The sequence below is a fragment of the Cebus imitator genome, unplaced genomic scaffold (assembly GCF_001604975.1).
Source record: "Cebus imitator isolate Cc_AM_T3 unplaced genomic scaffold, Cebus_imitator-1.0 Scaffold226, whole genome shotgun sequence".
Lineage (NCBI taxonomy): Eukaryota > Metazoa > Chordata > Mammalia > Primates > Cebidae > Cebus > Cebus imitator.
In genome coordinates, this window is record NW_016107541.1 from 2794365 (window position 1) to 2818553 (window position 24189).

Here is a 24189-nt window from a genome sequence, read left to right on the forward strand (position 1 = left end):
CTGAATAGCTGGGATTAAAGTTGCCCACCACTACGTCCAGCTAATTTTTGTCTTTTAGTAGAGAAGGGGTTTCACCATGTTGGCCAGGTTGGTCTCAAACTCCTGACCTCAGGTGATCCATCCGCCTTGGCCTCCCAAAGGCTGGGATTACAGGTGTGAGCCACAGCACCCAGCCTTACTGTTGAGTGTTTGATCTGCAGGTTCCAAGGATCTGCTCCTCTCCTGCGCGTACCTTCGTGAGGCATTCCTTTACTCCATATACACTTGCACTTCTTGACTTCTTTTTTGAACCAGTTATAACATCTGCCTATTTCTCTCTTTAATGAATAAAATAAAATATGTACCACTTTTATATCTGTATAAAAGTCATGATTTCATCTTTTGCTGAAATTTATCTTTTAACACTGTAATCAAACATTCCCTTCCTGGCATTGGCAGTCAGAGAAGTAAGAGACAGGTGGTAAAGTGTGGTGGAGTGTGGTTTTCCTGATTTCATGCCCTAAGGATTTAAATAACTCACAAGTCAGACTTCCAGGCACAACACAGTTCTCCAATAGAAATAGAGAAAACAGATTTTGACAAGCAAAAGGGGCTGCTATAGTGGGGATTACAGGATTATAACAAGCAGGGAAGTCTAGGAACACATTCCTGGAAGCTTTAGAAATTTAGAAATGGGGCCGGGTGCTGTGGCTCACACCTATAATCCCAGCACTTTGGGAGGCAGAGGTGGGCGGATGACGAGGTCAGGAGTTCAAGACCAGCCTGGCCAACATAGTGAAACCCCATCTCTACGAAAAATACAAAAAATTAGCCGGGCATGGTGGCGCATGCCTATAATCCCAGCTACTCAGGAGTCTGAGGCAGGAGAATCGCCTGAACCGGGTAGAGGAGGTTGCAGTGAGCTGAGATCGCACCACTGCACTCCAGCTTGGGCGACTAAGGGAGACTTGTCTCAAAAAAAAAAGAAAATTCAGAAATGGAAGCCAAATGGAAGCTCATCCAGGGTTCAGGGTTACAGAGGACCCCAAGATAACACAGGATGGTGGTGTCTAACGGGAAAGGCATTAGGCTTTTCCTTTGCTGGTTAAACACTGTAGGAACTTGCATAACTGATTTTCAGTCTTGCTGCAGGGAAAGCAGGGCCAGTACTTATCCTTAGATGATTCCACAAACATCAAACGTCTCCAAAGCTTTATTTTTCAGCAGCCACGCTTGTATTTTCCAAGTGTCTCTGGCTGAGACAGCATGAATTAGGAAGCGACCTGAATGAGCACACACTGGCCTCCGCAGACAGGCCAACGACCGCCCTGTGTTCTGCTTTTTCCCTGGCTGTTCCCAGGCCTGGATAGGATTCCCTGGACACCGGCGGGGCTCCCTTCTAACCACTTTATTTGAAATGGGCTTTGAAAACAACAGGTGGCATCTTCCATCAGCGAGTGGACATAAATCTCAGTGCCCAGTGTTTCCAAGGCCTGCCGGCCCACATGGCTGTGGTGTAAACTGTCGTTCTTGGCAACACCTACCCAGCATCTAGGATGTCCCACCCTTAGACCCACAGACCCAGCCCCCTCCCTTCTTAATGCCCACCGTAGGGAGAAGCTGTCCAATGTGGATACTGATTTCAATGCGAATATGCTCGGTTTTTTCATAGTTTTATATTAGTAAAAGTCTACAACCAGAATGTCTCACTGTAGGAAGATAGTTACAAGGAGCATTAACGGCATGGAGGAAAGGCTCCTCCGTGCTAAATGGCCAAAGCCAGTGCCAGTTTGCATATGCCGTGATTGGCACTATGTCTTTAAATGTATGGCGAAACGCCGACAGGAAAACGCCGAAGTGTAAAGGGCGGCTGCTGGGGACGCGTGGGACCGTGCAAGGGCAGCGTATCGCTTTTAGGAAAGTCAGCTTCTGAGAACGGAGGGCGCGAAGTTCCTCGCCCGTGCAGGCGGCAAAGCACTTCTTTGCCATAGTCGGAACCCACGCGCGAGTCCAAGGGAGCGGGGCCCGGGCTGGGTGCCCCGGGGAGGCGCACGTACCTTGTCCCGCGGCCTGAGGCTGCGCTGCCCCGCGCGGAGGGAGGCCGAGCCCGGAGGAGGCGCGCGGCGCCGGGCAGGGGCGCCAGGGGGACGTGGACGCGGCGGCCGAGGGCGCGGGGATCCCGGCGGGGCCAGTGGCTCCACTCGCAGTCGCAGCCTCCAGGGACTGCCGAAGCCCGCAGGGGGCGGAGAGGAGGAGGGAGGCCCCGGGCGAAGAGAGGTCTGCGAAGTGGGGGAAGGGAAGGCCAGGAGGCGGGGAGGCGCAGTGGGGAGGGGAGGAGAGAAGGGAGGGAGGAAAGTGTGAGGGGAGGGGAAGAAGTGGGGTGATCAGAGGGTGGGGGAGGGAGGAAGGGGGAGGGAAAGGGAGGGAGAGGTGGGAGAGGCTCCAAGGTAAAGAAGTGTGCAGGGAGGGGGAGTGGGAGGGAGGGAGCCGCAGAGGGGAGGGAAGAAGAGAATCAGAAGGCAGGGAGGCCAGGAAGAGGAACACAGCCAAGCCAGCCTTCTGTGAGATTTACAGGCGTGCCTGGCTTCCAAGACAAGTAACTTACTTTGTAAATAAAAATTAAGCTATTTTTTGTGTATTTTATTTTATTTTAGAAATAGGGTCTTATTCTGTCACCCAGGCTGGAGTGCAGTGCCACAATCATCAATCACTTCAGCCTCAAATTCCTGGCTTCAAGCTATCCTCCCCGCTCAGCCTCCCAAAGTGCTGGGGTTACAGGTGTGAGCCACCAAGCCCAGCCCCAATTTTCTTTTCTTTTTTTTTGAGATGGAGTCTCACTCCGTTACCCAGGCTGGAGTGCAGTGGCACGATCTTAACCTCACTGCAACCTCCGCCTCCCGGATTCAAGTGATTCTCCTGCCTCAATCTCCTCAGCAGCTGGGATTACAGGCACATGCCACCACCCCCGGCTAATTTTTATATTTTCAGTAGAGACGGAGTTTTGCCATGTTGGCCAGGCTTGTCTTGAAATCCTGACCTTAAATGTTCCACCTGCTTCGGCCTCCCAAAGTGCTTGGATTACAGGTGTGAGCCACCACACCCAGCCCAGCTCCAAATTAAGCTTTTTCAAAACAAATTAATACACGTTTCATACTTGCCTCCTCCTTCGTGTTTTGTCTGGTCGTCTGGCCAAGGTTATGATAACAGCTTCAACTTGGCTACAGAAGCACACGCCCGTGGCTCACCCAAACTGGAAACATACAGGCAAAGGGAATTCTAGGAATAAAGCTCATCCTGGACAAACGGGCGCATTACTTGGTGCCCTCTCCTCTGCAAAGTTGTTGTTATGGACTGAATGTCTGTGTCCCCTCCCAAATTTGTATGTTGAAATCCTAAACCCTAGTATGGTGGTATTTGGAGGTGGGGCCTTTGGGAGATGCTTAGGTCATGAGGGTGGAGTCCCCAAGAATGAGATTTGTGCCATTACAAAAAGCGACAAGGGAGCTTGCTTCCTCATCTGTACGCCAGGAAGATGACACTCACCGAGAACCCAATCCTGCTGGCACCCCAATCTCAGACTTCCAACTTCCAGAACTATGAGAAATAAAGGTTGTTTAAGCTACACAAGTCTACCTATGGTGTTTTTTTTTTGTTTGTTTTCTTTTCTTTTGTTATTTGAGACAGTCTTGCTCTGTTGCCCAGCCTCTGTTACAGTGGCGCAATCTTGACTCACTGAAACCTCCGCCTCCGGGTTCAAGCAGTTCTCCTGCCTCAGCCTCCCAAGCAGCTGGGATTACAGGCATGTGTCACCATGCCTGGCTACTTTTTGTATTTTTAGTAGAGACGGGGTTTCACCATGTTGACCAGGCTGGTCTTAAATCTCCTGACCTCAGGTGAGCCTCCCGCCTCAGCCTCCCAGAGTGCTGGGATTACAGGTGTGAGCCACCGCGCCCAGCCTGGTGTTTTTGCTATAGCAGCCCAAACGAACTAAAGCAGGGTTTCCTGCTAGCCATACACTAATTTTCTTTCAAACAGGATCTTTCAAAATCCAGTCTGAAGCATCTGCAGTTGAATTATTTTACGAGCTTGAAATGTCTCTAAAATAATGGGTAGGGATTTTTTAAACACCAGAATAATTAAAAGAAGTTACCAAAGTGTTATTACCCAGAACAAATTAAGAGTAAGTCCCACAGAAAAAAAAAATCGAGACAGGATCTCACTCTGTCACCCAGACTGGAGGGCAGTGGCACAATCATGGCTTACTGCAGCCTCTACCTCCCTGGGCTCAGGTGATCCTCCCACCTCAGCCTCCTAAGTAGCTGGAACTATGGGCAAGTGCCACCACACCCAGCTATGCTTTTTTGTTTGTTTGTTTGTTTTTAGAGATGGGATTTCGTCATGTTGCCCAGGCTGCAGAAAAATTCTTCTTTCCATCCTACAATGCACAAACTGCTTGTGACATCCAAAAGGGCAATTTTTCAACTTCACCAATTTTAGTGCCAAGTTCCACAGAACATTCATCACATAAAAGTGAATATTTAACCTAGGCTTTTTAAAAAAATTCAGTTTCCTTCTTATAGAAACGCTCAGTGGAAACGAACACTAAGATTTCATGGAGTTCCCTATACATTAAAGGGCTATGACTTAGTGTTTCTGCTCGTTACCCCTCCAAAGTTAGTTTTATTTTTCATTGTTAAATAAGTAACTAAATTCCGAGGACAGAATGAGTCCAAGCTGAATTAACAAACGAGGCAAGGTCAAAGTTAAACAAAATTGCTGACTCTGCTCAAATCCCTGTGATTTACACTGACCTTGAAGGCAAGGTCAGGAAAAGTATTCCATGGAATTGTTCCTCTAAAGACACTTGAAACAAAATCAGAACAAGTGCTGCTGTGTTTCAGAACGTCTCAAAATAATACCTGAGGGCAAACATATTCTGTTATCTGTTACCATTTCCTGGCCGTGTGGCTGACTCAGCCTCCAGCCCTCCTCTCCTCAGTGGAGCTGCAGGGAGCCTGCTGGGAAAGCGCTGAATCCTGTGCACAGGGCAGGCACTGCTGGTCAAGACAGGTGAGAGGCTGGGTAGCTGACTTCTAGAAGGTTCTTGAGCACCAGTCGGCCATCTTGTCATCCCCAGGTAGAAAGCTTAAATTTGCTTTTTTCTTTCTTTCTTTCTTTTGTTTACTTTGTATTAATGGAAATGTACAAATATATAGAAAGGTAGAAAAAGAATACAATTAATTCCCATCTACCCCAGGCCTAAATATAATTATCTTTAATATTTTGCTAAACTTGCTTCATCAATATTTTTTGGAAGCATGGAAATTATAGACAACCTGACATTTCACCCCCTAATAATTTTGTAGTAGTCAGCCTCCAAGATGACCCATAATGTGCCCTGCCTCTGAGAATTCACAACCCTGCAGAAAACAGACTTAGTGATGGTGTGTTAGTCCACTTTCATGCTGCGGATAAAGATATACCCGAGACTGGGTAATTTACAAAAGAAAGAGGTTTAATGGATTTACAGTTCCACATGGCTGGGGAAGCCTTATAAGCATGTTGGAAGGCAAGGAGGAGCAAGTGACATCTTACGCGGATGGCAGCAGGAAAAGCGAGCCTGTGCGGGGAAACTCCTTCCTGTAATACCATCAGATCTCGTGAGACTTATTCACTGTCACGAGAACAGCCAGGAAAGACCTGCCCCCAGGCTGGGTGCCATGGCTCACACCTGTAATCCCAGCACTTTGGGAGGCCGAGGCAGGTGGATCACCTGAAGTCAGGACTTTGAGACCAGCCTGGCCAACATGGTACTAAAATGCAAAATACACCATGTACTAAAAATACAAAAAAATAGCTGGACATGGTGGTGGGCGCCTATAATCCCAGCTACTCAGGAGGCTGAGGCAGGAAATCACTTGAACCCAGGAGGAGGAGATTGCAGTGAGCTGAGATCACTCCACTGCACTCCAGCCTGGGCAACAAGAGTGGAACTCCACTGCCCACATAATTCAATTACCTCCCACCAGCTACCCCCACAACACATGGGAATTCAAGATGAGATTTGGGTGGGGACACAGCCAAACCATATCAGATGTTATGTCTCCTCCAACATTAGATTAGAGGAGACTCTGGGACTTCCCCTTCTCTCTTCTCTGTCTCTCTCTCTCTCTCTCTCTCTCTCTCTCTCTCTCTCTGTGTGTGTGTGTGTGTGTGTGTGTGTGCGTGTGTGTCTGTGTGTATGTATGTGTCTGTGTGTGTATGTGTGTCTGTGTGTGTGTATATCTAGCTTTCTCTCTGATCACATGCTCTAGGGAAGTCAGCTGCCAACCATGGCTTGAGTAGCCTCTGGAGTAAAGAAATCTGTGACCCACAGCCATGTTTCTGGGCCATCCCGGACAAGAATCCTCCAGCCCCAGCCAAGTATCAGATGCTATAACCCCAACACTTTGAGGTGCCAAAGCAGGAGGATCACTTGAGCCCATGAGTTTAAGACCAGCCTGGTCAAGGTAGTGAGACTCCGCCTCTACAAAAAGGTGAAAAAATTAGCTGGGTGTGGCAGTGCATGCCTGTAGTCCCAACTACTTAGGACTAAGTGGGAGGATTGCTTGAACAAAGGAGTTCAAGAGCAATAGTCTGACTCTGGTGCTCAAGAGGGAGTACAGTGGCACAATCCTGGTTCATTGCAGCCTCAACCTCCCAGGCTCAAGTAATGCTTCCACTTCAGCCTCCCGAGTAGCTGGGAATACAGGTGCAAGCCACTGTGCCCAGCTATTTTTTAAATTTCCTTATTGAGAGAGGGTTTCATCACGTTGCTCAGGCTGGTCTTGAACTTCTGGGCTCAAGCTATCCGCCTGCCTTGGCCTCTCAAAGTGTTGGGACTACAGCACCTGGGGCAGACACTTTTATATGAGCAGATCTTATGTGAACTTACAGCAAGATCTCACTTATCACCAACAGAATGACTCAAGCCATCCATGAGCTTCAGTGTTTGAATCACTCTCATGATCCAAACTCTTCTCTCACACCAGGCCCCACCTCAAACATTGAGGATTATATTTCAACCTGAGATTTGGGTGGGGACAAATATCCAAACTGTATTAGCAAATTATGCTACAATTAAGAAATGGCTTCTAAGCAAAGATAAAATGCAGGGTCCTGCCAGAAAAACTGTGGTCCAAGATGAATCCTTAGGTGTGACTGTAAAATTCCAAAGAGATATAAGGTGGCATCTCAGAGTACCACTGAGTCAGACAAAAGGCCTGCTCTATAAAGGTGCACCCTACAGTACCTCTCAATCAAAGGAGAGTCCATTGTCCCTCAGCTGTCTGCAGAAGCCAAAAGTAAGAAGGGCTAGTCTCAAACAGATTTGTGGGTGTTGCATTTGTCTAATAGAGCAAACCCCAATAAAATTCACAGAAAATCCAGTTTTTAAGAGAATTATATATACGGAATCCTCACCAGCTTAGACTAAAAGGAACAGAGATAATGCAACTTAAAAAGAAGATCTTTTAGTCTTTTTACTTCTTTTTGAGGGAGGGAACAGGATCTTGCTCTATCAATCAGTCTGGAGTGCAATGGCGCGATCTTGGCTCACTGCAGCTTGGACCTCCTGGGCTCAAACAATCCTCCCACCTCAGCCTCCCCACTAGCTGGGACTACTGGCACATGTCACCATGCCTAATTAGCCATGCCATCATGGCTAATTTTGTTTTTATTTTTTGTGTTGATGAGGGTCTCACTATGTTGCCCAGGCTGGTCTCGAACTCCTGGGCTCAAGTGATCCTTCTACCCCAGCCTCTCAAAGTGCTGGGATTACAGGCAAGATCTACCATGCCTGGAAAAAAAGAAGACCCTCAAATTTCTACTGGCAAGAAGCGGGCTGAGACTGCTACTCAGCCACACACATGACACCTTTTTTTCTCTTTTTGTGAACAGGAGCGTCTGGAGTAGTTATTCTGCGTTCTCTTATATGTTCAGTTGGGGAGGGAGAGGCAGAGATATACAGACAACTTATCAAAGATTATAATGAAGAAACTGTATTTAAGGAAACAAAGTCCCACCTGGACCTGATTTAGACGATGGAGGCTAAGCGCCTGGCTGCCAGACACTTTGACATGAGCAGATCTCTCATCAACTTATCACCAGGAGGATGACTCAAGGCTGGGTCGTCTTGGACAGGAATCCTCCAGCCCCAATGAAGTTTCAGATGACTGCAGCTCTGGCCAACATCTTGACGATCACTTCTTGAGAGACCCTGTCTCTCAGATGGAGAGACAGGAGGTGGAACTGATGCCACAATAGGATATGTCTTTGGGGAACTTTGGGGAGGAGTTGGCGGTATTTTGGATGTGGGAAGAATGTGAATCTTTGGAGCCCAGAAGGCGAACTGTGGCTGTCTGCTGGCTGGCCCGTGCTGATTCTCACCTGCTAGCAGTCATGCCCTTCCGCAGTCCCCCACCCTGCCACGCCTCATCGAACCGTAGTTGGTCTCACAGACAACAGAAGTAATGTGCTATGGTTTGAATGTTCGTCCCTGCCAAAGCTCACGTTGAAATTTAATCCCAAATGTGGCATGCACCATCACACTCAGCCTCCCAAAGTGCTGGGATTACAGGCATGAGCCACCACGCCAGCCTAAGCGTGTGTTTGATTTTTTCACAGGTGGGGCCTTGCTGACCCTGGAAAGTCTGCTCCTCCTAGGGCTGGCCAGTTCCTACCGGGGAGCGTGCCTACCTTTCAAACGCAGACCGACCAATCCAGAGCCCGTACTACACCACCTCCTTAGTTCTGGTAAAGATGGGGTCCCTGCCGGGCGCGGTGGCTCAAGCCTGTAATCCCAGCACTTTGGGAGGCCGAGGCGGGTGGATCACAAGGTCAAGAGATCAAGACCATCCTGGTCAACATGGTGAAACCCCGTCTCTACTAAAACTACAAAAAATTAGCTGGGCATGGTGGCGCGTGCCTGTAGTCCCAGCTACTCAGGAGGCTGAGGCAGGAGAATTGCCTGAACCCAGGAGGCGGAGGTTGCGGTGAGCCGAGATCGCGCCATTGCACTCCAGCCTGGGTAACAAGAGCGAAACTCCGTCTCAAAAAAAAAAAAAAAGAAAAAGAAAAAAAAGATGGGGTCCCTATCACACCTCCTTTACTGAGCGCTCACAGTGTTACAGGACTTTTCCTTAGTTCAGCTAGGGATGGTGTCCTTATCACACAGCCATGAAAATTCAGGCTCACGGACAATTAAAGAGCGAGAAAAATGGGATTTATTGGGCAAACAGAAAAAATTGGGAACGAGAGACTCTTAGCAAAGCGGGAGAGAGTGTTTCCTGCCAGTGGACTTGGTGCCTCGCAGATTGAATCCCAGGTTCCACACAGGAAAAGGAGGGGACAGGCTCCTCCCCGCTGCAAATGGAGCAAACTTCAGCGGCCCCACCCCAGTGCGCAGGTAGGTCCGAGGCTCTGCCAGGGAGCCGTTCCCGCCTGGCTGTCTCAACGGGGCTCTCAGGGCCACTGTCCAGCTGCACTAATGACTCCAGTGCCAGGTACCAGACAACTAGCCCTTATGCCCCAGAGCCTGCTGAAGGTATTCAGGCTCCAGTCCTATGCCTGCTGACCTTGCCCTGCCCATTCCTTCCTTCAAAACCCACAATCAAGCCTCTTGTCCACATTTGCCCTGCTCCTTCTCCTGACATTGGGGCTTCCCAGTGTGGCGGCCTGTGGCATGGTGTGCCACAAGGATCTGTGAGCGTAATACACTACCTTTTCTTTCTTTCCTTCCTTCTTTCTTTCTTTCTTTTCTTTGTTTCTTTCCTGTCTCACTCTCTCACCCAGCCTGCCAGGCTGGAGTGCAGTGGCAAGATATTGGCTCACTACAACCTCTGCCTCCCAGGTTCAATGGATTCTCCTGTCTCAGCCTCCTGAGTAGCTGGGATTACAGGTACCCGTCACCACGCTGGGCTAATTTATGTATTTTTAATAGAGATGGGGTTTTACCATGTTGGCCAGGCTGGTCTCGAACCCCCGACCTCAGCTGATCCACCCCCTCAGCCTCCCAAAGTGCTGGGATTACAGGCATGAGCCACTACTGCACCAGGCAGCTTTTCGTTCTTTTATCTCTGTAGTCTTTTTTAACCTAAGTAATCCCAGTGGTGATTTTAAAATATGTCCACAAATGCTTTTTCCTTTTCTTTTTCTTTTTTTTTTTTTTTAAGAGACAGGGTCTCATTCTGTCACCCAGACTGGAGTTCAATGGCATGATCTTGGTTCATGGCAACCTCTTCCTCCTGGGTTCAAACAATTATCCTGCCTCACCCTCTCAAGTAGTTGGGATTATAGGTGTGCACTACCACACCCAGCTAATTTTTGTAATTTTGGTAGAGACAGGGTTTTGCCATGTTGGCCAGGCTAGTCTGAAACTCCTGGCTTCAGGTGATCCACCTTGGACTCCCAAAGTGCTGGGTTTACAGGCATGAGACACCACGCCAGGCCCCACAAATGCTTTGATTCTCCGCGTTCAAAAGATGCAACTTCCCCTTGAGTGTGGGCAGTACTTAGTGAGTCACTTCTAAGAACCAGAATGTGGCAAAAGTAAAAGGCTGTACCTTCTGGGACTAGGTCATAAAAAGCATGTGGCTTTCCCCTTGCTTTCTCTTCAGCCACCTTGTGAGCTGCTGTTTTTTGGTGTTTTAAGTGTTGGAGAGATAGACAACTGAAACAGTGTCCATTTAACTCACTCGTTTACCATACTTCCTGTGAACCAGCAATTAAATTTAGAGGCTAGATTATCAGGTTGAACATTTTTGGCAAGAGTATTTATAGACTGTCTGAAGAACTTCATGTCACAATAAATCAGGGGGGACATGATAGGTGCTCTACTGTTAGTGGTAAGTGTGATCACTTGGTTCCATTACTAAATATCTGATTCCACGTGCTACAGTAAATTATTGCCCAGAATCCTCCCTGGCCCATCGAGTTCTCGTAAGAGGGGTGTTTTTCCCATTCCTCTGATACTTGGCTTAGCGATGAGATTTGTTTTGGCCAATAGGATGTTAGTAAACATGATACAAGTCGAGGCTTGAAGCATGCGTGCTTGGGCTTGCTTTCCTGTGCTTCTGCCATTACCACGAGGAGGGTTTCTCCCAGACAGCTGTTCTCCGCTGAGCCTGAGCCCCAGCCAGAGTCACCCCTTGAAGCAACACTGTCCAGCCAAACCCAGTCTACATCAGCTGGCTTCCAGATCTGTGCGTGTTTTCAGGAACTTCATTTTGGGTTGGTGTTGTTTTTTGTTTGTTTGTGATGGAGTTTTGCTCTTGTCGCCCAGGCTGGAATGCAATGGCATGATCTTGGCTCACTGCAACCTCTACCTCCTGGGTTCAGGCAATTCTCCTGTCTCAGCCTCCCGAGTAGCTGGGATTACAGGCATGTGCCAACATGCCCAGCCAATTTTGTATCTTCAACAAAGATGGGGTTTCTCCACGTTGGGCAGGCTGGTCTCAAACTCCTGACCTCAGGTGATCCACCAGCCTCGGCCTCCCAAAGTGCTGGGATTACAGGCCTGAGCCACCACACCCAGCCTGGGTTGATGTTTTTAGGCAGCATTTTGGGAGCCCCTAGGTAATTGATACACACAGCCAAACAAGACTACTGCTATAAGTCAACACCATTCACCAGCCTCCTTTTCTCAGAGAATCAGCCTGCTGGTCCACAGCTGTGGTGTAGGCATGCAGCCGCCATGTTTAGACAGTAAGACCTGCCTCCAGGACCATGGTGGATCAGAGTAGGTTGGACACCTGATGTAAGGGAGGCCTTTGGTTTGGGGTGACAGCAAACTAGACGGTGTGCAGGAATAGTAACATGTAAATGCAGGAGCCATGGGGTGACCATATTCTGCTAGGGAAGCAGGTCCAATGTAAGAAAAAGCAATGAAGCAGATGAAAATCAGGGAGGGTCCTGCCAGTGTTTTAGGTTCTGGCTCCCATCCCTTTGAGAGGCCCAGATCTACCCCTGACCTTCATTTCTAGCAAACTCCATCCTTAAAAGTGTCCCTTTTGGAATCCTTCCCAAATCATTTTATGAGACAAACATCATCCTGATACCAAAACCCAGCAGAGACTCAGCAAAAAAAGAAAACTTCAGGCCAATATCCATGATGAACATAGATGCAAAAATCTTCTATAAAATACTGGCAAGCCAATTGCAACAGCATATCAAAAAGCTTATCCACCGTAATCGAGTAAGATTCATCCTGGGGCAAGGCTGGTTCAACATACACAAGTCTATAAATATCATTCACCACATAAACAGAACCAAAGACAAAAACCACATATTATCTCGGTTGATGCAGAGAAGGCCTTTGACAAAATTCAACAGCCCTTTATGCTAAAAACCCTCAATAAATTAGGTATTGACGGAACGTATCTCACAATAATAAAAGCTATTTATGACAAACCAACAGCCAATATCATACTGAATGGGCAAAAACTGGAAGCATTCCCCTTGAAATCTGGCACTAGACAAGGATGCCCTCTCTTACCACTCCTATTCAATATAGTACTGGAAGTTCTAGCCAGAGCAATCAGCCAAGATAAAGAAATAAAGAATATTCAAATAGGAAAGGAGGAAGTCAAATTGTCTCTATTTGCAGACGACATGATTGTATATCTAGAAGACCCCATCGTCTCAGCCCAAAATCTCCTGAAACTGATAAGCAACTTTAGAAAAGTCTCAGGATACAAAATCAATGTGCAAAAATCACATGCATTCCTATACACCAATAACAGACTTAAAGAGAGCCAAACAAAAAACAAATCCCATTCACAATTGCTACAAAGAGAATAAAATACCTAGGAATACAACTAACAAGGAACGTAAAGGACCTCTTGAAGAAGAACTACAAACCACTGCTCAACGAAATAAGAGAGGACACAAACAGATGGAGAAACATTCCATGTTCATGGTTAGGAAGAATCAACATCGTGAAAATGGCCATACTGCCCAAAGTAATTTACAGATTCAATGCTATCCCTATCAAGCTACCAATGACATTTTTCACAGAACTGGAAAAAAACACCTTAAACTTCATATGGAACCAAAAGAGAGCCCGCATAGCCAAGTCAATTCTAAGCAAAAAGAACAAAGCAGGAAGCATCACACTACCAGACTTCAAACTATGCTACAAGGCTACAGTAATCAAAACAGCATGGTACTGGTACCAAAACAGAGATATAGACCAATGGAACAGAACAGAGGCCTCAGAGGCAACACAACATATCTACAACCATCCAATCTTTGACAAACCTGACAAAAACAAGCAATGGGGAAAGGATTCCCTGTTTAATAAATGGTGTTGGGAAAACGGGCTAGCCATGTGCAGAAAGCAGAAACTGGACCCCTTCCTGACACCTTACACTAAAATTAACTCCAGTTGGATTAAAAGCTTAAACATAAGACCTAACACCATAAAAACCCCAAAAGAAAATCTAGGCAAAACCATTCAGGACATAGGCGTAGGCAAGGACTTCATGACCAAAACACCAAAAGCATTGGCAACAAAAGCCAAAATAGACAAATGGGACCTAATCAAACTCCACAGCTTCTGCACGGCAAAAGAAACAGTCATTAGAGTGAATCAGCAACCAACAGAATGGGAAAAAATTTTTGCAGTCTACCCATCTGACAAAGGGCTGATATCCAGAATTTGCAAAGAACTAAAACAGATTTACAAGAAAAAAACAAGCCCATTCAAAAGCAGGTGAAGGGTATGAACAGACACTTTACAGAAGAAGACATACATGAGGCCAACAAACATATGACAAAATGCTCATCATCACTGGTCATAAGAGAAATGCAAATCAAAACAACATTGAGATACCGTCTCACACCAGTTAGAATGGCGATCATTAAAAAATCTGGAGACCACAGATGCTGGAGAGAATGTGGAGAAATAGGAACACTTTTACACTGTTGGTAGGAATGTAAATTAGTTCAACCATTGTGGAAGACAGTGTGGCGATTCCTCAAGGACCTAGAAATAGAAATTCCGTTTGACCCAGCAATCCCATTACTGGGTATATATCCAAAGGATTATAAATCGTTCTACTATAAGGACATGTGCACACGAATGTTCATTGCAGCACAGTTTACAATAGCAAAGACCTGGAACCAATCCAAATGCCCATCGATGATAGACTGGACAGGGAAAATGTGGCACATATACACCATGGAATATTACACAGCCATCAAAAACGATGAGTTCGTGTCCTTTGTAGGGACATGGATGAACCTGGAAATCCTCATTCTCAGCAAACTGACACAAGAACAGAAAATCAAACACCACATGTTCTCACTCATAGGTGGGTGTTGAACAATGAGAACACATGGACACAGGGAGGGGAGCATCACACACTGGGGTCTGTTGGGGGGAAATAGGGGAGGGACAGTGGGGGGTGGGGTGTTGGGGAGAGATAGCATGGGGAGAAATGCCAGATATAGGTGAAGGAGAGGAAGGCAGCAAATCACACTGCCATGTGTGTACCTATGCAACAATGTTGCATGTTCTTCACATGTACCCCAAAACCTAAAATGCAATAAAAAAAGTGTCCCTTTTACATTTCAGATAATGTCACTTGCCAAATGAGGAATGACGAGGTTCATAAACTTGGAAAGAAGAGGTTTCTTCTCAGAAAGGGGTGCAGGCTGCAGGGCGGCCATTGTGACAGGCTGAGAAGCAGAGCCTCTGGCCAGAAGCCAGAAACAGACCCTTCCAGGGGCAGAAGAACAAGACAGGAGTTTATGCTGAATGAAGTGGCCAAATACACACATTTGATGAGCTATGGGAGGAGCCCTGAATATTGATGAGAGGAGAAATATGCGCGTGTGTAATCAAGCTCCGTGTCTTTCCTGGGGACCTGGGTTAGCGTGATCTGAGGGTGGCTGTTTCAGGCCTCTGACATGAAAAGATGAAGCAGAGGACTTGAAAATCCTCACTGTGCAGCCCCTGGAGACTGGCCAGAATGACTTCATGGCCAGTAGTGTCTTATCTAACCACTCCGTGGCCAGTAGTCCTCTTATCAAGGGTGCCAGTCAGTTCTTTTGTCCAGACCACATAAGGGCAGGGCAGCATCAGGTGGCTAGTTGATATCAGGAATGAAGCCTCTTTCCCAAGGGCTGGTTTCTGCTTAGCCCCCTAGGAAAGAAAGTCTCATGGTGGTTATCCAGGGCATGAGGGCTATAATGAGGCGTGTCTGACCTTCCATCCCATCATGACCAGGAACTCAGTTTTCCAGGTTTCTCTGGAGTCCCCTTGGCCGGGCGGGTGGGGGGTGGGGGGAGTCTGGAGACCATCAGTTGCTTGGGAGGCTTAGGATTTCATTTTTATTTCTCATAGTGGATTTCTATACTTGCAACTTTTGAAAAAAATTTTGAGACAGGTTCTCACACTGTCACTCCAGTATAGGCTGGAGTGTGGTGGCACAATCTCAGCTAACTGCAACCTCTGCCTCCCAGATTCAAGCGATTCTTATGCCTCAGCCTCCCGAGCAGCTGGGATTACAGGCGTGTGCCACTACACCTGGCTAATTTTTGTATTTTTTAATAGAGACTGGGTTTTACCATGTTGGCTGGGCTGGTCCTGAACTCCTGGCCTCAAGTGATCCACTTGCCTCGGCCTCCCAAAGCGCTGGGATTACAGGCATGAGCCATCGTGCCCAGCCTATACTTGCATTTTAAGATTCGTGATATACACGCCTGAACCAGCTTCACACAGGTATGCACCTGACCAGACCTATATTAATTTCTTGTGGCTGTCATAACAAATGACCAGAAACTTGGTGGATTAAAACAACAGAATCATATTCTTTCACAGTTCTGAAGACTGGAAGTCTGGCAGGGCGTGCCCCTCTGAAGACTCCAGGGGAATGGATTACTCTAATCTCCCATTGCTATAAAGAACTGTCTGTGGCCAGATGCAGTGGCTCGCATTTGTAATCCCAGCACTTTGAGAGGCCTAGGCAGGCTGTTTATAAATTTGAGACCAGCCTGGCCAACATAGTGAGACCCCGTCTCTACTACAAATAAAAAATATAAATTAAAATAAATTAGCTGGGCATGGTGGTGCATGCCTGTAATCCCAGCTACTCAGGAGGCTGAGGCAGGAGAATCACTTGAACCCAGGAGGTGGAAGTTGCAGTGAGCCGAGATGGCACCACTGCACTTCAGCCTGGACAACAGGAGTGAAACTCCACTCCGAAAAAGAAAGAGAGAGAGAGAGAGAGAGAAAGAAGGAAGGGAAAGAAAGAGAGAAAGAGAAGGAAAAGAACTACTTGAGACTGGGTAATTTATGAAGAAAAGAGGTTTAATTGACTCAGTTGCACAGGCTGTAGAGCATGGCTGGGGAGGCCTCAGGAGACCTACAGTCACGGTGGAAGGGGAAGGGGAAGCTGGAGCGGGGGGAAGGCAGGGAAGGGGGAGGTCCCACACACTGTTACCAACCAGATCTCATGAGAACTAATGATGAGAACAGCAAAGGGCAAGTCCGCGCCCCTCCCCGCCATGATCCAATCACCTCCCACCAGGCCTCTCGTCCAACACTGAGGGTGACAATTCTACAGGAGATTTGGGTGGCACACGGAACCAAACCGTATCAGGGAGAATCCCTTCTTGTTCCTTGGCTTGTTCCTTGGCTTGTGGCTGCGTCACTCCAGTCTCTGTCCCTCTCTTCATAGTGTCATTCTCCTCTGTGGCTGCATCTTCTTCTGTCTTTTATAGGAAAGGACACTTCTTGAATTTAGCACCCACTCAGATCAGCCAGGAATATCCCATCTTAAGATGCTTCAGTTAAACACATCTGCAAAGACCTTTTTTCCTAATGAGGTCGCCTTAATGAATTCGGGGTGTTAGGGCAAGCACCTCATACTCAGGCAGGCTTCTTGGCAGGCCTCAGTCAGAATACTGTCAAAACTTGGTGCATCTGCTGGGGCAGCGGCTCATGCCTCTAATCCCAGCACTTTGGGAGGCTGAGGCAGGCAGATCACTTGAGATTGGGAGTTTGAGAGCAGCCTGGCCAACATAGTGAAACCCTGTCTATATAAAAGATACAAAAATTGGCTGGGTGTCGTGGTACATGCCTGTAATCCCAGCTACGTGAGAGGCTGAGGCACGAGAATGGCTTGAACGTGGGATGCGTTCTGTCACCCGGGTTGCAGTGAGCCCCTGACCAATAGCCACTGCATTCCAGCCTGGGTGACAGAGCAAGAAGCCATGTCAAAAAAATAAATAAATAAAGGGTGCATGTGTTCTATCCAGATTCCAAATATATAGAATTTTAAATATCCACAAAAGTTGTGTGTGGTCTGAAAAATAAGAGAAAGCGAGATTCAAACAAGTTTTAAATTCTTTCATATTGAAAGGAGCAAGGATTTACATATTTATGGATCCCTACTGAAGGTGTCTGAATTAAGCAATGTGTATAACTGTTGTGTAGCAACACTTCAGGTTTTGGGGGTCATTGACAAAACAACTGTAGAAAGGGATCCTCGTGACGACTGGCAGTGGGAAGAGTCATTCTAGATCCCTGCAGCATCGGGACTCACGTTTGCCTAAAGTCCCTGACCTTTGTGGCCTCGGTTAACCAGCATGGTAACTATTTTTTTTTTTTTTCCAGACAGGGCCTTGTTCTGTCACCCAGGCTAGAGTGCAGTGGTGTGATCTCAGTTCACTGCAGCCTCCGCCTCCCAGTTTCAAGTGATTCTCCTGCCTCAGTCTCTGGAGTAGCTGGGGTTGCAGCCGCTCACCACCACACCCAGCTAATTTTTGTATTTTTAGTAGAGATTGGGTTTGGCCATGTTGGCCAGGCTGATCTGAAACTCCTGAACTCAGGTGATCCACCTGCCTCAGCCCCCCAAACTGCTGAGATTACCAGTTTCATGAAATGCTGGTGAGCCACTGTACCAAGTCGTCTCTCCTTTTACTACTTGGCAACCTTGGCACATGCCACCATGCCTGGAGAATTGTTTATTTTTATTTATTTATTTATTTAAAGATGGGCTTCACCGTGTTGGTCAGGCTGGTCTTGAACTCCCGGCCTCAGGTGATCCACCTGCCTTGGCCTCCAAAGTGCTTGGATTACAGGGGTGAGCCACTATGCCCAGCCCTGGAGAGTTTTTTAAGTCATCTTTTGTAGAGATGGGTGGGGTCTAACTATGTTTCCCAGGCTGGTTTCCAAGTCTTGGCCTCCAGTGATCCTTCCACCTCAGCCTCCCAAAGTGCTGAGATTAAAGGCATGAACCACCATAACCATTCAGGTATGTATCTTTTGGTCAGAGAAGATTTATAATTAAGTACTGATAATTTGTGAGACTCAAAACCATACCATAGTATTAATATGAAATTTGTTTAAGTAGGGATACGTGCATATTTGGTATTTTATGTTCTTAATATAGTTAAGAGAATTTGACCTGTTAAGAAGGTCAGACGTGTAACACAAGTTAAAAGGTATAAGTCAATAGTTAATTTAGGCTAGTGATTTAAGAATTAAGACTTAATTAGTTTATTTACCATGTTGAAATGCTTAAGAGAGAATTTGTTTTTCTTCCTTTGCAAATTTAATTTCTTAGATTTCCTATAACTATTTAGTTTTCAGGAATTTTTGGTGTTGAAACAATTTTTGTTATTGAAAAAGAAAGCAGAAGCACTCTAAAAGGAAATCACTGGCTAGGTGCAGTGGCTCATGCTTGTAATCCCAGGACTGTAATTCCAGGCTGACGTGGGCAGATCACCTGAGGTCAGGAGTTCGAGACCAGCCTGGCCAACGTGGCAAGACCTCGTATCTACTAAAAATACAAAAATTAGTCGGGCATGGTGGCACACACCTGTAATCCCAGCTACTCAGGAGGCTGAGGCAGGAGAATTGCTTGAGCCTGGGGAGGTGGAGGTTGCAGTGAGCCCAAGATTGCGCCACTGCACTCCAGCCTGGGTGACAGAGCGGACTCCATCTCAAAAAAAAAAAAAAAAAAAAAAAAAAAAAAAAAAAAAAAAAAAAAAAAGGGAAATCAGTTACATCAAATTTATAAATGTGGTTGAAAAGGTTGAGAGATGGTTAGTTAACTAAGTTAGGTTGAGTACAGTGGCTCACACCTACAATCCTAGCACTTTAGGAGGCTAAGGCAGGCAGATCGCTTGAGTTCAGGAGTTGGAAACCAGCCTGGGCAACATGGTGAAACCCCGTCTCTACAAAAAAATAGCCACGCATGGTGGTGCCTGCCTGTAGTGCCAGCTACTTGGGGGGCTGAGGTGAAAGGATCACTTGAGCCCTGGGTTGAGGCTGCATTGAGCCAGGATCACACCACTGCACTCCAGCCTGGGTGACAAAGCGAGACCTTGTCTCAAAAAAAAAAATTAATGAACTTAGTAAATAGGACCAAGTATTATCCAAAGATCTCTTAAATCTGATTCCTGAGTATCCTAGATGTATGATAAGGAAAATGAGATCTATAGCCTGAACTTTAATAACTAATGAAAATATACATTTAGGATTTATATGTTTCATATGTTGAAAATTAAAACATAAAGCCAAAATGAACATCTGCATAGTTCCTCTGTACCTAAAAACTACCCTCAAGGATACCAAAAGCCTCGTTTTAACAAATCCATGCCATCCCTTGTCCATTTCTGGCTGCCAATGTATCAAATACTTTTTAAGGTCCAATTAAAATACACCAAGTCAAAATTATTTTTTTTAATTTTACCTTTCTATCTTCAGATCACATGTAAATCTGTTCTGTTTCAAGCCACCTTTTACTTGATTTATAACTATTATGTGAACTTGAAGTGCTTTGCCTTGACTTGTCACAGTCTGTGAAATGTGCTAAGCTGTGATAGGTGAGCGGCAGAGCTCTGAGCTCCACGCAGACTGCTTGGGTGCAAATCACACTCTGCTACCCTGCTTAACTCTCAGTGCCTCTTTGCTGATCTGTAAAAGGTGGTAGAAATTGTGTCTACTGCACAAAAGCTATTCTGAGGATTAAATGATATAATTAACAGATTAAATTCTATGATAAGTGCTTAAAACGATGCCTGGTACTTGGCAGACATTCAATCAATCAATAAGACATTATCATGTTTGTGAACTTCAGTGTTCTTAAACTGCGTCATGCCATTGCAAGCTCACTGTGCAAAGAGATCAGTCTTACTGAGTTGAATGTAGAGGGAGGATTTCTCAAATCTCTGCGGTAAGGTTGCTGGGTTCAAAGAAATGGATTCTGGATCCAATGCTTGTTCAAACCTTGCTGGGCTGACTGGAAAAACAGTCCCTTTCTTTATCAATTAATTTTTTCTCTCTATCTACAAAGCAAGATGACAAAGGGCAGCAGTGTGGAGGAAGATATCTCTTATTCGTGTTCCAAATGAGAGCTTTCCTAAAATTTGATGGACAGCGTTATGGTTAATTTTATGTATCACTTTGGCCAAGCTATCGTGCCCAGTAGTTGGGTCTAACACTAGTCTGATTGTTGCTGTGAAGATAATTTGTAGATGTGATTAACATTTAAATCAGTTGACTTTAAATAAAGAAGATTTTTACCCTTGATAATGTAGGTGACCCTCATCCAATCAGTTGAAGGCCTTAAGAGCAAAGCCCTGAGGCTTTCAGAGAATAAGGAATTCTGTTTCAAGACTGTAATATAGAAATCCTGCCTGAGTTTTCAGACTGCCAACCTGCCCTACAGATTTGTGACTTGCCAAGTTCCACAGTTGCAGAAGCCAGTTTCTTAAAATAAATCTCTCTCTATGTTAGTCTGCTAGGGCTACCATACAAAGTACCACAGACTGGGTGGCTTAAACAACAGAATTTTATTCTTTCACAGTTCTGGAGGCTTGAAGTCCAAAATCAAGGTGCTGACAGGGTTGGTGTCTGTTGACGCCTTTCTTCCTGGCTTGTAGATATCTACTTCTTGCTGAGTCCTCACGTGGCCTTTCTTCTGTGTACCTGCAGAGCAAGAGGTCTCTTGGTGCCTCTTCCTCTTCTTACAAGGACAGCAGTCCTGGTGGTTAGGGCCCCACCCTTATGATTTCATTTACTGTCAATCACGTCCTTCAGGGCCCTATCTCCAAATACAAACACACTGGGGTTAGGGCCTCAACCCATGAATTTGGGGAGGACACAATCCAATGCAGAACTCTATCCATCTGTCTGTCTGTCTGTCTATATCTGTCTATCTGTCTATCCGTCTATCTGTCTGTCTGTCTCTATCTGTCTGCCTCTGCCTATCTGTCTGTGTATCTCTCCATCTATCTACCTGTCTTCTATTTATCTCTCTACCTTCTGTCTGTCTGTCTATCTATCCCTCTATCCATCTACCTATCCATCCATCCTATTTGTTCTGTTTCTCTGGGAAGCCCCCAACTGACACAGCAGAATGAAATGTGAAACTTCCTCATATACAGTCATTCAACTGACTCCAGTGCTGGCTTTATAATCTATCACCAACCTATTGGTTGTTTAATGTAAGTAGTTATACCTAGATTTCCTAAAAATAAAAGTGATAATGAAAAAAAAAATGCTTAAGTCTTCCCCTGAAACTACTTGAATACATTTTTTTTTTTTTTGAGACAGAGTCTTTCTCTGTCATCCAGGCTGGAGTGCAGTGGCACAATCTGGGCTCACTGCAACCTCTGCCTCCCAGGTTCAAGTGATCCTCCTACTCAGCCTCCCAAGTAGCTGGGACTGAGGCGTGTGCCACCATGCCCAGTTAATTTCTGTATTTTTAGTAGAGATGGAGTTTCGCCATGTTGGCCAGGCTGGCCTCAAATTCCTGACCTCAGGTGATCCGCCCACCTCAGCCTCCCAAAGTGCTGGGATTAAAGGAGTGAGCCACTGTGTTCAGGTCTTGAGTCAACTCTTGAAATAAAAAGTAAAGTATCACAAATGACTGTTTAATATTTCTGCGGACAAAGTAGCTTTGAAATCAACAGCATTACAGGTTTTTGTTTGTTGTTTGTGTTTGAGACAGGGTCTTGCTCTATCGTACAGGTTGGAGTGCAGTGGTGTGATCAGGGTTCAATGCACTTGGCTTTGCATTACTGTTTTTTTTTTTCCCTGATTCCCAGGTCTGCGAATATTGCATCACAGTTTTACGAATTAAGATGAAGAGGCCAGGCACAGTGGCTCAAGCCTGTAATCCTAGCACTTTGGGAGGCTAAGGCAGGCAGATTGCCTGAGCTCAGGAGCTCAAAACCAGCCTGGGCAACATGGTGAAACCCCCCCTCTACTAAAAATACAGAAAATTAGCTGGGCATGGTGGTGCATGCCTATAATCTCAGCTACTCAGAGGCTGAGGCAGGAGAATCGCTTGAACCCAGGAGGCGAAGGTTGCAATGAACCAAAATCATGCCACTGAACTCCAGCCTGGGCAACAGAGTGAGACTGTCTCCAAAAAATAAAAAAATGAAAAAATAAAATTAAAAAAATAAAATGCAGACAGGTTTATAGCAGCTCTATTTGTAATTGCCCCAAACTGGAAACAACTCAAACATCTCTCAAGAACAAATGGATACATAAATTGTAGTACATCCATACAATGAAACACTACTCGGAAATTTTTTAAAAAGTATTCATACACCTTAAAACATGAATGAATAAGTGAAAGAAGTCAGTCTCAAAAGGTTACCACCTACCTGACTTCTCCCACCAGGTCTGCCAATAATTTCCTAATGTGTTCTTTTTTCTCCAGGTGTTTGCTGCTCAGAATTTTGGCAAATAGAGGAATAAATTCTGTTATCAAATTCCTTAATTTCAAGAGAACCAGTGGAAGGAATATCATCCAATTGGATGGGTTTTTTCCACTAAAACAACAAAGAAGTTCTTTCTGAAATCACAACTTGGTGACTTAAGTTTTAATTTAAATTCTTGCAAGAGATGCCATGATGTCAGGGTGAGACCACAGAGTACAGGGAAACCACATCCTTTTGGAAACAGCAATGCCTACCAGTGCAGAGAGAGCTGCTCTGTAGACAGAGAGAAGAAAGGGAGAGCACGACTTTACTAATGCCAACAGCAGGGAAGTGCAAAGGAGGGCAGCCTCCAACTCCCTCCAGCTGGAATCGAGCAAAGCACTGGGAAGGGCAAAATGAGGCACAATCCTCAAACCCCTTTATCAAGTTCTTTTTTTTTTTTGAGGCAAAGTCTCACTCTTGTCACCCAGGCTAAAGTAAAGTGGTGCAGTCTCAGCTCACTGCAATCACCACCTCTTGGGTTCAAGCAATTCTCCTGCCTCAGTCTCCCGAGTAGCTAGGATTACAGGCATATGCCACCATGCCCGGCTAATTTTGTATTTTTAGTAGAGACAGGGTTTCACTATGTTTGTCAGGCTGGTCTCGAACTCCTAACCTCAGGTGATCCACCTGCCTGGCCCTCCAGAAGTGCTGGGATTACAGGTGTGAGCCACCTCGCTCAGCATCAAGTTCTTTTTCTTTTCTCCCCAGCTAGCTCTTAGTCTCAATGATCAAACTCCTCAGGCACGTTAAGTGGGTAAACAGTTTTATATTTTGGCATTTGAATCTAAAATCATAGGCTTTCTTGAACAACTTTGCTTTCTTATTTCGAAGATGAAACCCTACCCTACTCTTCTGGAAAGTTGGGAAGTGTCTCATGTTGGAAACAGATGCTTGGTGCTGCAAAGAAAAATCAGCACTGAGACAAAGGATCTCTTAGCAAGGCAATCTTTACTTTCTGCAGAAAGGGTACTCCGGTTAACCATCTTGACATGAGAGTACAAGGGACAAAGGAAAAGCAGATATTTTTATCCTTTGAGCATTTGGGGTCATCCTTACTGCTGTGTCTGATCTCCAATGGTTGGAGACAGACCTCACAATCTAAACTAAAACCTGATTGGCTAACAACTGAAAGCTTTTCTAAACAGGTAAAAGCAATGGAGAACAAAGGAAAAGAGGAAGTCTAAATAAAGAAGGGACAGGAAGTTGCTTGCAAAAGGATTTAGAAAAGTAATAACACAAATATCTTGGTTAAAGAACAAGGACATAGAATGTACTTATTCCTTTACAACTAGCAGCTGCATAGGACAGGGCTTAACAAAGAGGCACTAGTAAAAAGCAAGAAGTCTTTGAAGAAAGTTAGTCTTTAAAAGAGACTATTATTTCTAACATTTATTATTATTATTCTTTAACAAGAAAGAAACTTTGAAAAAGAACTTTTCTACT

At 45.6% G+C, this 24189-nt stretch overlaps 2 protein-coding genes across 3 annotated transcripts in view; one reads left to right on the forward strand and one right to left on the reverse strand.

The window, feature by feature from the left end:
• Positions 1 to 2440, reverse strand: part of CMBL (carboxymethylenebutenolidase homolog) — a 25861-nt gene extending 23421 nt beyond the window's left edge. The window contains exon 1 of one of the 2 annotated variants that reach the window (XM_017496939.2): positions 2037 to 2440. The gene's annotated coding sequence lies outside the window, so the exon portion shown is untranslated. Of the gene's footprint in view, positions 1 to 1937; positions 2013 to 2036 lie in introns of those variants that run through there. The other variant, XM_037727287.1, reaches the window with a different exon arrangement.
• Positions 1793 to 15275, forward strand: LOC119466766. Its single transcript, XM_037727277.1, has 4 exons — positions 1793 to 1900; positions 1971 to 2124; positions 8644 to 8772; positions 14594 to 15275. The coding sequence occupies exons 1-4, from the start codon at positions 1793 to 1795 to the stop codon at positions 14830 to 14832; spliced, it is 630 nt and encodes a 209-aa protein (XP_037583205.1). The 3' UTR covers positions 14833 to 15275.
• Positions 15276 to 24189: the final 8914 nt, after the last annotated feature.

Bases quoted from the DNA above. Each gene is read 5' to 3' on its own strand.
- LOC119466766 (XM_037727277.1), top strand. From the start codon at position 1,793: ATGTCTTTAAATGTATGGCGAAACGCCGACAGGAAAACGCCGAAGTGT. The intron at 1,901-1,970 runs GTCAGCTTCTGA...TCTTTGCCATAG, and splicing joins AGCGTATCGCTTTTAGGAAA to TCGGAACCCACGCGCGAGTC. The intron at 8,773-14,593 runs GTAAAGATGGGG...TTTACATTTCAG, and splicing joins ACACCACCTCCTTAGTTCTG to ATAATGTCACTTGCCAAATG.